The sequence below is a fragment of the Entelurus aequoreus genome, linkage group LG05 (assembly GCF_033978785.1).
Source record: "Entelurus aequoreus isolate RoL-2023_Sb linkage group LG05, RoL_Eaeq_v1.1, whole genome shotgun sequence".
Taxonomy (NCBI): Eukaryota; Metazoa; Chordata; class Actinopteri; order Syngnathiformes; family Syngnathidae; genus Entelurus; species Entelurus aequoreus.
The window spans coordinates 44,003,852-44,016,185 of record NC_084735.1 but is presented as its reverse complement, the minus strand read 5'-3'; the positions used below and the strand labels follow the sequence as shown (position 1 = coordinate 44,016,185).

The window sequence follows — 12,334 nt, the reverse complement described above, 5'->3', positions numbered from 1 at the left end:
CCTGGCCTATGTGAGGCCACTAAGATCACCAAACAACTCTAATCTTTGGGCAGGAGCAACTTCTGTTACTGGTCTCAGAAATATTTTTGGGGTTCCTTGGTCTGTAGTCTTCACTTCGACCTTCCTGACCAAATTGTCGATTCTGGGGAACGTGGCGGTGACCATGGCCATAGGCCAGTAGTTACGAGCAGCTTGCTTGTCCTTGAGGAGAACTAGATCTCCTTCTTGAAGATTTCGCTGTGACATATTCCATTTCTGTCTCTGTTGCAAAGAAGGAAGGTACTTCCTTCTCCATCGGCTCCAAAACTGGTTTGCAAATGCTTGCACTTGCTTCCATTGTTTGGTGTAAAGGTCCTTCTCTGTGAATTCTCCAGGTGGAGGTGGAGGAGGACCAAGTACATATTCTCGCTCCTCTGGAAGTTCTGGTCTCTGCACATCCTTTTGCTTCCCTCTCTGCCTTAAAGGTGTTTTGCTTCTGTACTTCAGCAGGGGGTCAGAAAGCAAGAACTCTGGCTCTAGAAGGTTCCTTCTGATGTGATCCTGAAGGGCCACTGAAGTGATCACCAACTTGCTGCTTACTTTACAATCCTTTGCTTCATAGAATTTACGGCGCAGGCGCTTGTCTTTTGGGCAGACGTTTCTCCGAATATTCCTGTACCACTTCCGTGCAATGTAGCCTCGCCAGAAAGCCTGGATTCTGGTGGCACACTGGTTGCGAAAGAGGCGCGCAGCATCGTGGATCACACGCGTTTCGTACTGCTCCCTCCTGCACATCGGGCAGCACTTTCTCCCAGAGAACCTCTCGAAGGCCTGCAGACATGCTTTGTGGAAGACGTGGGAGCAGGACCGCAGCACCTGAGGCTGAAGGCAGAAAGCCTCTGCATATTGAACAAGGCTGCTCGGACTCCCGCTGCTGGAGTGACCTGGTCTTCACCCGCGTCCACTGGTCCTCACTCGGACTGCCCGCAGGCGGGGCCACCAAGCCCATCCTCTGAGCCAAAGTTGGAGGAGGTGGAGCGACACAATTGTTGGATCCATCTCTGTAGGTGTGAATGTCCATGATCTTTAGAAAGAGGAGGTCATCCATTGATGGAGCGGGTTTGTTGTCATGTTTAGTTTGGTTGAAAACTGTTGATCCCAGCATCCTTTCTTGTGATTTGCAGGACTGGTTGAAGGTTTGTTGCTTCTTAACACACATGACGCTGATGCAGGGTTGAAAGATGGAATGACGTCCATTTTCCCATACGTTCGTTTTCATTGAATTAATTGTTGGTTTGTGTGTATTGCCTAAACACACTTCTCCCATCACCACCCAGCCTAAATCCAGACGTTGTGCAAAAGGAGCGTTGTGTGGTCCATTTACTTGCTGTCTGACCTTGTGTGCCCTGATTACATCTCTTCCAAGGAGCAGGAGTATTTGGGCATCTGGGTCCAATTCAGGGATGTGTTTGGCAATGTGATGGAGATGGGGTTGATGCAAAACTGCAGTTGGTGTTGGGATCTCATTCCGATTATTTGGAATCTCTTGACACTCGAGGAGTGTTGGAAGTGAGATGAGAACTTTACCATCTAGGGACTCAATCTGGAAACCCTCAGCCTCCCTGCCGTGTGCTTCTACAAGGCCAGAACAAGTTCTGAGATGATAGGGGATTGGTTTGCTGTCCACATTGCACATATTAAACAATTCTGGTCTTGCCAATGATCGATTACTTTGGTCATCCAGAATTACGTAGGCTTTGATGGCCTTGTCCTTGAAGTCTTTATGGTACATTTTAGTAAGGCATATTTTTGAGCATGAGCGCCCCCACTGACCTTGACCGCAAATATCTGTACAGCTTGTGCTAACATCAGGCATGTTATACTGTTCTTCTTCCTCCCCGCCATTCTCTTTCAGAGGTGGAGGAGCCTTGGCCATTTGAGGGGATGGACCAGGATGCATTGCTGCCTCGTGATGAGTGCTTCCACATTCATAACACCTCACAGAAGACTCGCAGTGTTTGGCGGGATGTGAAACTGAGGAACAACATTTAAAACATATCCCTTTTTCCTTCAAAAAGGCCTTTCTATCATCCAGGTATTTGTTTCGGAATGTCCTGCATCTCTTAAGGGGGTGTGGTTTGTTGTGCAGAGGACAACATTCATTGGGGTCATTTTTGGTTGTTAAAATGTCTGTTTTGTGCACTGAGATGGGTCTGTTGGGGTTAAAACTTTTTACAATGTGTTTGTCAGGGTTAGCAGTTGTATTGTATTGGTGGGTGAAACTGGGGTCGTTTCGTTTCTTTGCCTCGGAGCACACAAAAACACAGAAGTAGTGGAAGGGAGGGAAGCAACCGTTATTATGTTCTTTGTACAAAAACCCAGAAGACGTCCATTTTTCCTGAAGGCTATAAGGAAGCTTGTCCACAATAGGCCTAATTCCTCGTGACGTATCCAGATAGGACAAGCCGGTGACATAGCCGTCCTCCTTGAAACCTTGAATTTCCATGAGCAAATCTCCCAGTTCACGTAGCTTAGCGTTGTCTTTATTAGAAATTTTGGGGAAATTGTCCAGCCGATCAAATAGTGATTTTTCAATGATTTCAGGAGCAGCATAACAGTCACGCAGTCTCTCCCATGCTTTGTGTAGAGCCAGTTCTGGATGGTTTACATACATTGAGCGGATGCGTCTCACATGTTCTCCAGACTCCTTACCAAGCCACTTTGTCATGAGGTCTAGTTCTTGGGTTGTTGTGAGGTGAGCACCGCTGACCGCTGTAGTTAATGACGACTCCCACGCGCGATAATCTTCTGGTTTATCGGCGAAGTAGTACAGTCCTGAGGTGATGAGATCTCGTGTTGCCAAATAGTGGGCCAACGGTTCAACTGAAATCGACATGCTGGCTTGTGGAATCTGTCGGGGAACATAGGGCGGAGCATGTATGTTTGAGCCAGGTTGTCTTTTTTCTTCAAAGTTTGTTGTAGCTTTAACTGGCTTATTTAAGTTTGGTGTGGATAAGTGGTATTCTTTATCGCTCTTAAAGTTTGTTTTATTAGGACTGGGTTGCATATATGGAGTATTTTCATCCAGATGCCAGGTGTTGATGGTAGCTTGTGTTAACGGACACGGTTGCTTATTTATTGCTGGACACAAGGCAGCTGGAGATGCCAACTGCTGTTGAAGGTCGATCTGTGATTGAACGTATTCACTGGTGCGTTCAATTTTTGCCTTTTCAGATTCAGTTTTCCTGTCATCACCTGTGGATTGTGCTGCCGTAGCCTCCTCCCATACTTGAGCTTCCGCCTCAGCTGCATCTGCTTCTCGTTGTAGTGTAAGCACTTCTAATTCTGTGCTTATTCTCGTTGTTTCTAAATGATTATGAGCGTCTCTGGAGGCCTTTTCCATTTTTAGCTTAGCTTCTCGGCTTGCGTACGACGCTCGCACTTTGGCGGCTTCTGCTTTAGCTCTAACAAGAGCTGCGCTTACTGTGGATACTGACGTTTTGCTGCTTCCGCTGTGACTAGTCGCCATGTTGATACCGTAGGGCAGCCGGAACGTGCCTTTTTGACTTTAGTGTTCTCGTGAGACGTGTAGAAACGCCACTCAACACCAAGCCAAACCGGAGTCAATGAAGAGAACGTCGTTGTAAGCTTGACCATTTACTTTTGACAATTCTTCATAGACAAGATGGTGAAAAAGGCATTGCTTCTTCGCCGCTTTGTGTAAGATGGCAACAGAAAGAACCACAGAAGACCGCAACATGTATGACTTGCTTTCGAACGAAGTCGACCAACAGGAAGTAATTTAGCGGAAGTGACATCATCTAACTGCTGTTTACCGATTATAGCATATACAATAAATATAAACAACTTTAGCTCCAAATTAAAGTCTTGCAGTCAATAATACAAAATTATTATCAAGTAATTATGTAAAGAATATTAACAATTGACTTTAGGACAACACAATCCCAAATAAATATACATAACTTAAATAGTGTCTCACAGCTACAAATAACACTTTAAAACACTGATTATGAACTTGTAAAATCACAAACTGATGCAATGTCATTATCAACCAGAAAACATTGCAACTTTTGGCACAACTTTGTGCAAAAGTTGCCGCAAAATCAGGCACTAGGGCACAGCAATCAAAAAACAAAAAAATCCTGGGGAGTCTGCCTACAATGCCACACCAAGAAATGATTTCAGTATAGGGTTGCCATATTTGAAAAAGGTTTGGGAAAGAAAGACTTGTACCTCATACTGTGTGACTGTTGTTATCCCTTTCTTGTCGAAATCACTGTATTTGAAGTCACAGCACTGGTGTTTTGATAGATTAGACTTATTGTTAGTTTTTTTCCTCATTGTGATGTTTGGCTGTAAATAAAATTACTGTACTAGATGTCATGTCAGTCCTACCTGCCTGTGTTTGAAAGCTGTATTTTGAAAGATGACTTCATTGTGGTTGCTTTATCACAAATAAACTGTAAACATTGTTTGATGGTCAGTGTTTTTATGAAATGAAACTAATCTAAAAAGAGAGACTTTTTTTTTCTACGAGGATTGTGGTCACATGAATAGTTTAATTTAATTGCACAAACTGATATAAGAATATCACAACAAGCAAATTCCACTGTGTTTTTGTTTTTCCAAAACACTAAGTATTTAAAACTATTTATAAACACAAAAAAAACCTTTTGAATATTGAATATATTACTGTATAGAAATTAGTACCTTATGACAACACTGTTATTCATTACATCCTTATGTTATTTTTCACATGAGAAACATTTTAAGTAGTCAGACTTCGCTAATTAATCTGACCAGTTTCCGCATGTGAGCATCGCAGGCTTTGATGGCCTCCTGAGCGTTCCTGACCTCTGAGGGCAGGGCAGATCTGACCGACACACACACCAGGACATCTCTGCTGCGATCGTAGTTACCCACACAGCGATGAACTTGACCACGGATCAGACGAGGTAGTTCTTGCTCCTTTTGCACCAATGAGCAAAAATAATTGTTACATATTAGTGAAAGCATACAGAAATGACCACAATGTAATCCACCATATATATTTAGGATTATGGTATGCATTCCATACCAAAGTAGATGAAAGATAAAAATGAAGGAAGTTTGGAATGTTTTTGTTTTGGTCACAACTGTCAGAAATGTACATATCTATATAGTTTATTTGTCAGTTGAGCTCTACTACTGAAAGAAGAAAAAAAACGATGACCCGCACACTAGAAATACTGTAGTTGGAATCAAGTAGAATTTATCGAAAGGGGCAAGCAGTAGAAAATGGATGGATAGATGAGGTGGCGACTTTTCCAGGGTGTACCCCGCCTTCTGCCCGAATGCAGCTGAGATAGGCTCTAGCAACCCCTGCGACCCCGAAAGGGACAAGCGGTAGAAAATGGATGGATTATTGTTTGAGGGAAAAATGCACTACTTGGCTACAACCAGTAGAGGCGCTTTCTATTCAGTCTGAACTAGTTTATGGTCTGAAGACTGACTAAAACTAGCACAACTCCAGGCAGATTAATCTGATTTTTATTTGTGTCTGTCAAGTGACTTACGAATCACACATGTTTAATGTTTAAAGCTATTTTTAAAATATTTACTCTTAATAAGAAATTATGTATACAGGAAAAACAAACTTTGAATATGTTCTGAAGAGCTCATTCATAAGCTACACATATTTAAGGTGAATTTATGTTTAACAATTAGTGTGGCCATCCATTTAGTCTATATATAGACAAACCTATGGACAATTTAAAGGGGCTGTTTGCAACTTGCTCAAAAAATAAACCAAGAACACCGCCAGCTATCTAAAGATACCCTTTGTGGTTTCACAAAACATATATATATTTAAATGTCTATATTTCTCAAAATTACTAATTATATTGAAAGTCAGCCTAAGGAATTTGTCTGGCGTTCAGGCTTTCTCATCCACACGTACACCCAGGAAGCACATGCACATACACAAAAACAGCCCAAGAAAAGCAACTAACAATTTGCTGTCACATTGTTGTTACGATACGCAACAAACTTCAGTAGCTCGATTTTCAAATCCGCTAGCATTGGCTAAACACTAAGGTTGCCGAATCCCTGAAAAAAAATAAGGGACACCTTGCAGGGCTAGTCAACGTGATCACTTTGGCCTTTTTTATTTGTTTGAAAAACGTTTTTAATATCCACAAAAGGTTGAATTGAGGCAACTGGAATATTCTCGTCTGAAGAAGTTTCAGTAGAGTCCAGTTGCGTCTATTTTTATATTATTTGACTTCAACCAGAATTTAAATAGATGCACAATAAAGATATATGGCAAACTGTTAAAAACATTTGTGTGTTCAAAATAACAAAATTAACAGTTTAACATTATAAAATACAAATATTTTCTTAAATAATATTTTTTTTAAATATATAAAGTATTTCCTGCTTAACCTAACAGAATAAAAATAAAAACAAATGTTCTTTACAAACATATGTCCTACAATAACTTAAAAAAGTATAAATTCAGTTTAACTTCATGATAGAGAAAGTCTCCAACTTTCATTACTCTGATTGGTCAAGCTACTTTGACAAAAACAAAGGAGAGGTGTGACATTTGTATTTTACTTACTGCACATGACTGGCAACATTTAATTTATTTTTTTAAACACATGTTCACTTAAGTGGTGTGGTCATTGTTTTATGCTATTTTAGGATAATTTATCAATAATTTGAAGCATAATGTCTGAATTGAACACTCACAAAAATACTAAAAGTTTAAGAAAATAGTAGTTGACCCTTTAGGGATTTACTGTATCACATACCAGTTACAGTCGTGGTCAAAAGTTTACATACACTTGTAAAGAACATAATGTCATGGCTGTCTTGAGTTTCCAATAATTTCTACAACTCTTATTTTTTTGTGATAGAGTGATTGGAGCACATGTTGGTCCCAAAAAACATTCATGAAGTTTGGTTCTTTTATGAATTTATTGTGGGTCTACTGAAAATGTGACCAAAACTGATGGGTCAAAAGTATACATACAGCAATGTTAATATTTGGTTACACGTTCCTTGGCAAGTTTCACTGGAATAAGGCGCTTTTGGTAGCCATCCACGAGCTTCTGGCAAGCTTCTGGTTGAATTTTTGACCACTTCTCTTGACATAATTGGTGCAGTTCAGCTAAATGTGTTGGTTTTCTGACAAGGACTTGTTTCTTCAGCATTGTTCACATGTTCTCAATGGGGTTTAAGTCAGGACTTTGGGAAGGTCATTCTAAAACCTTCATTCTAGCCTGATTTAGCCATTCCTTTACCGCTTTTGATGTGTGTTTGGGGTCATTGTCCTGTTGGAACACCCAACTGCACCCAAGACCCAACCTCCGGGCTGATGATTTTAGGTTGTCCTGAAAAATGTCATTGTCCCATTTACTGTCTGTAAAGCACCAGTTCCATTGGCAGCAAAACGGGCCCAGAGCATTAATACTACCACCACCATGCTTGATGGTAGGAATGGTGTTCCTGGGATTAAAGGCCTCACCTTTTCTCCTCGAAACATATTGCTGGGTATTGTGGCCAAACAGCAAAATTTTTGTTTCATCTGACCACAGAACTTTCCTCCAGAAGGTCTTATCTTTGTCCATGTGATGTCAGATGAAACAAAAATGTAGCTGTTCGGCCACAATACCCAGCAATATGTTTGGAGGAGAAAATGTTAGGCCTTTAATCCCAGGAGCACCATTCCTACCGTCAAGCATGGTGGTGGTAGTATTATGCTCTGGGTCTGTTTTGCTGCCAATGGAACTGGTGCTTTACAGAGACTAAATGGGACAACGAAAAAGGAGAATTACCTCCAAATTCTTCAGGACAACCTAAAATCATCAGCCTGGAGGTTGGGTCTTGGGTGCAGTTGGGTGTTCCAACAGGACAATGACCCCAAACACACGCCAAAAGTGGTAAAGGAATGGCTAAATCAGGCTAGAATTAAGGTTTTAGAATGGCCTTCCCAAGGTCCTGACTTAAACGTGTGGACTATTCTGAAGAAACAAGTCCATGTCAGAAAACCAACACATTTAGCTGAACTGCACCAATTTTGTCAAGAGGAGTGGTCACAAATTCAACTAGAAGCTTGCCAGAAGCTTGTGAATGGCTACCAAAAGCGCCTTATTGCAGTGAAACTTGCCAAGGGACATGTAACCAAATATTAACATTGCTGTATGTATACTTTTGACCCAGCAGATTTGGTCACATTTTCAGTAGACCCATAATAAATTAATAAAAGAACCAAACTTCATGAATGTTCTTTGTGACCAACAAGTATGCGCTCCAATCACTCTATCACAAAAAAATAAAAGTTGTAGAAATGATTGGAAACTCAAGACAGCCATGACATTATGTTCTTTACAAGTGTATGTAAACTTTTGACCACGACTGTACCTGTGGAGACCCTTCTAGTGGTACCATCATCAGCTGGACATACTATGTTCATGTTTAACAACTTAGATAGACAACTAGTATTTTGAGGACAAGACAATAAGAGAGCAGATTAGCTAAGTAGTAGAGTACAGTAAAGTCGCTAAGTTAGTAAGTGTCTTGCAGACGTGATAGGCACATGTAGCTTCCACGTCAGATAATCTCTGAACATTTCCCAATTTCTCCTTTTTTACAGAAAGATTGCCAGAAACTTGGCAGATAACTCTAGCTACCTGCTGTCGAACTGAGGCAGAGTGACTGACAAGCAAAAGCAAAAAAAAAGTCCAGATGGCAGAAAAGTGAAACTGGAGTAAGTTTGACAGGTGAGCGGTCAGACACGCTTGCGTCGATTGGGTTAACCTATCTGTCGTGAAGCTTTGGTCATTCGATGAAATCTATTGGTAGTTTACGGATATTTTGTATTTGCATGTTAATAAAAATACGGGAAAAAGTGTGTCCCATAGCAGCTCAATACAGAACGTGTACTTTCTGAATAGGGGACGATTCAGATTTTCAACAGACGGTATAAGACACAAAGCTAATGCGTGTGTGTTACGTAAGTGTAGTTTACGCCATTACGTCCGAAAAGACGTAAGAATTATATCTTAAAACAGATTAGAAAGTTAGCACCCTCTACACATCCGTGGAGAGGTTGCAAACAGCCCCTTTAAGGGTTTTCAATTCAACTTAAATGCATGTTTTTGCAATGTGGGAGGAAGTCAAAGTACCTAGACAGGACCCAAGTACGCGCAAACTTCACACAAATGCCGAAGGAAAGATTTGAACGTACGATTTACTGAGACCAACATGTTAACTACTTGGTCACCGTGTGGCCGACTTGTATGCCCGAAAAAATTTTAATTACTTTAAAATTTAGTTAGAGCTAAAAGCTCATCCCTATTATGCATATAAACAATTCTGAGGCAGAGAAATTACTATAAAACTTTGCATCCCTTTGGGATATAAATATTAGTCTCCTAATAACACAAAAAAGACACAGTCACTTCTAAATGACTGAGTGCTTTTTGATGTATTTGCCCAGCTCACATTTTCATAGAAGATACATTGCACAACCTCCTTGCGGTCTCTCAACAGGAAGTTCTTGGATCCATAGCGACCGAAGGTGACAGCAGAGTCGAGAGTTGCTGAGAAAAGCACATACAGTAATGTTATTGTGCTTATAAAGTTGACAGCAGTGATTCACTCACCAAATATCTCAAAAAAGTATGTCACTCTGTCTTTGAATTGACTCCAGTGTCTCATGCCATCAATAACAGCTGTCAAAATCCTGAGTGAGTTGTCAAAAGGTGCTTTATTGGGACTATTTTCATACTGAAAAAAAGAAAACAGAATATACATTGATTATATACATGAAAATCTACTCATTGACACTGACAAAGTCTATTTTGTACATGTAATTACCTTTTGAGTTTGAGTCTGGGGTTTGTTTGAGTTTATTTTCCCCACAAAGGTATGTGGTCCAAAACTGTTTGTAAAATTCCATTTGTTTTGTGGCTGTGTCGTCTGAGCAGCTAACCCGCGAGGTGGTTGAACAGCAACAGGCAGAGGTCTGGACTGTGTGGGATTGGCTGTCCTTTGAGATGACTGCTGGCTCATCTGAGAGAACCCAGAATGAAGTCTCTGCTTGCTTGGTGCAGTGTCATTGATGGTGGAGGTTTGATATTGGATCTGTCTGGACGTGGGATTGCTGGAAGATCACCTATTTGTGTTATTATTTCAGCCAACGAGGGTTGTTATCGTGACATTTTTCTGTTGTTTGTTGCTGTTAAATGTTGGTCGGTCAGGTCCAAGCGGTAACTACAACTCACCTATTACCTCCAAACTTGTATGGATGTGCTATGGGTGTGTACGATCTCATTCTTGGGACAGGTCTGTAACTGCCATGTTGTTGGGGCTGAGTAGATTGTGGCATGTCCTGTTTGTTCCACTTGCGACTTGGATGAGCCTCAGAAGAGGAATTTGAGGCCTGGTAAGATCCATAGGAACCTGAAAAAACAAAGTAAAACTGCAGCTGCCACAGATTGTCCTATTTGATAGTAATTATATTATGTGACTGAGCAGTCAGCTGTAAATACAGTTTAATACCCTCTATAAGTCTCTTTGCTGACTTTTAAGAGGCTCTTGATTTTAGGGGTACTGTTTTTATCCATAGTACATTCCTTTTTTCAAATGGCATCAGGACACTATTGCAGTATAGGTTAAACAAGCCTGAAAGTCTACTTCACCTGGTGTACAATGGGTTGCTGAGCTAGTACTTGGCAAGGACTCACTATGAGAAAAAAACTCATTCTCAGAGGGAGTCGATGTCAAAGGAATTCGGTTTCTTTTCTTCTGATTGAATAGTGGCACAGAGAAACCACCTGATGGAAACAGAACAGACAGCACATGACAGTATAAGATTATTTGACAAATTATAACAATGATATTGGAGCACAAACTATAGGATTTAATGCATACCTTTTTTTTCATTTTTTTTTTTCATACCTATTTGATTAAATTCAAATAAGTTTTACTTATTGACGTTAAGTGTATTACATGCATTAAGCCAAGAATTTCGTTAAATATAAAACAATTGTATAATTAGTCTATTAACTCCATTCACAAACCTGCTGGTGTTCTGCTTGACATATTCTCATGCCTTCTCATCATGGTTGTAAGATGCCAGCAGCAAATAAATTAATTGAGTCAATTGAAGAAATTACTGAACTGAAAAAAGCCTTTTAGTTCCAATGTTTATTGCAGGCTACTATGTTAGCTATGCTAGTTGATCATTAGCATTAAACAGCTCTGTCTCGAGGCTAACGTCCAAAGACTAGGTTAACGCACAAACACCACCTGTGGAAAATAAAGCTGTTTTCTATTAACATACTAGGCAAGAGCAAAGTGAATTAAATCAACAAAAAATCAAGGTTAAACACCCTGGTACCGAAAGCGCCAAAAATATGCGCTGTAGTGAGTCATATATGGTGCCTTCACGGTCAACACATAAAATGGGAATTGGGATACAAGTGTACGTTAAGAGGGCAGCAGTATAAATGCCATGGTGGTACAATGCACGACGTGATATATAAGTGTTCCTTTTCAAAGTCACCATCGAACAGTATTGTTCATTCAATGATTTTACTCCAGTTTATATTATCCTGTCAATATACTGCCACACCGACATCCACTTCCAACATTACCGGTTAAAAACATAGCTCCTGCCGTCAACTTCAAGTTTACGCGCTTGAATTTGCCTAACAAAGCTAGGGCGTTTCGAGAACTTTCTGGGAGTTTCCACCCAACATGATATTTAATGCCAACGTCAACTGCGGATTTTCGCCATTCACAACTGGCAACCGACGCAGCGTTGAGGGGGCGGCGCTAAATCCGCAGTAGTTTCTGGAAGGAACCTCATGCTTGTACCATGGAGAAAGTGAGTAGCCGACAAATATTATCTTCTTCTGTTTCAAAACTTGACACACATCGAGTAGTTTATGCTCTGATTTGCCTCAGCTTCGAGTCTTTTATGAATACCCATTCAGAGGCTAGCATAGCTATTTGATTCCACGAGCATATTATATTCAGTCCGCTCAGTTAGCTTGATTGTCCACTGCATGTACGATTAGCATCAAGCCGCTAATAACACGTTGGACCTGCCAGGCTAACTATGCTTTGATATGTTTGAAGATGAGTTAGTATACTTGTTTAAAACGTATGATTCATTCGATATTTGCTAATTTTGTCATTTTAGTTGCTGCTTTATAGTATGCTATTATAGCACAGCGTGTGATTGTCCACTGCAAGGTTAGATAACTGTCCAGTGTACCATTTTATCATGACTCATCATCGTAGTCGTTATTATTATTGAACCGTAAAATAATAGTTTTCT

At 40.5% G+C, this 12,334-nt stretch overlaps 2 protein-coding genes and 1 pseudogene across 5 annotated transcripts in view; 1 reads left to right on the top strand and 2 right to left on the bottom strand.

Annotated features, from left to right (window-relative positions):
- Nucleotides 1-2: 2 nt before the first annotated feature.
- On the bottom strand, nucleotides 3-1,980 carry LOC133650658 (uncharacterized; annotated as a pseudogene).
- Nucleotides 1,981-4,478: 2,498 nt separating this feature from the next.
- Nucleotides 4,479-11,788, bottom strand: LOC133650660 (spermatogenesis-associated protein 22). 4 transcript variants are annotated; one of them, XM_062048173.1, is made up of 7 exons: nucleotides 11,646-11,673; nucleotides 10,734-10,823; nucleotides 10,272-10,449; nucleotides 9,865-10,150; nucleotides 9,651-9,774; nucleotides 9,490-9,587; nucleotides 4,479-4,968 (listed from the first exon to the last, which is right to left on the bottom strand). In XM_062048173.1, the coding sequence occupies exons 1-7, from the start codon at nucleotides 11,656-11,658 to the stop codon at nucleotides 4,777-4,779; spliced, it is 981 nt and encodes a 326-aa protein (XP_061904157.1). In that variant the 5' UTR covers nucleotides 11,659-11,673; the 3' UTR covers nucleotides 4,479-4,776. The 4 variants fall into 4 exon arrangements, with proteins under 4 accessions (XP_061904157.1, XP_061904156.1, XP_061904155.1 ...); XM_062048172.1 differs by having other exon boundaries at nucleotides 4,485-4,968; nucleotides 11,070-11,788; XM_062048171.1 differs by having other exon boundaries at nucleotides 4,505-4,968; nucleotides 10,689-10,823; nucleotides 11,646-11,709.
- stip1 (stress-induced phosphoprotein 1) overlaps nucleotides 11,724-12,334 on the top strand; it is a 21,073-nt gene continuing 20,462 nt past the window's right edge. The window contains exon 1 of the mRNA XM_062048169.1: nucleotides 11,724-11,878. Within this exon, the coding sequence (XP_061904153.1) occupies nucleotides 11,870-11,878 (9 nt within the window). The 5' untranslated portion in view covers nucleotides 11,724-11,869. The remainder of the gene's footprint in view (nucleotides 11,879-12,334) is intronic.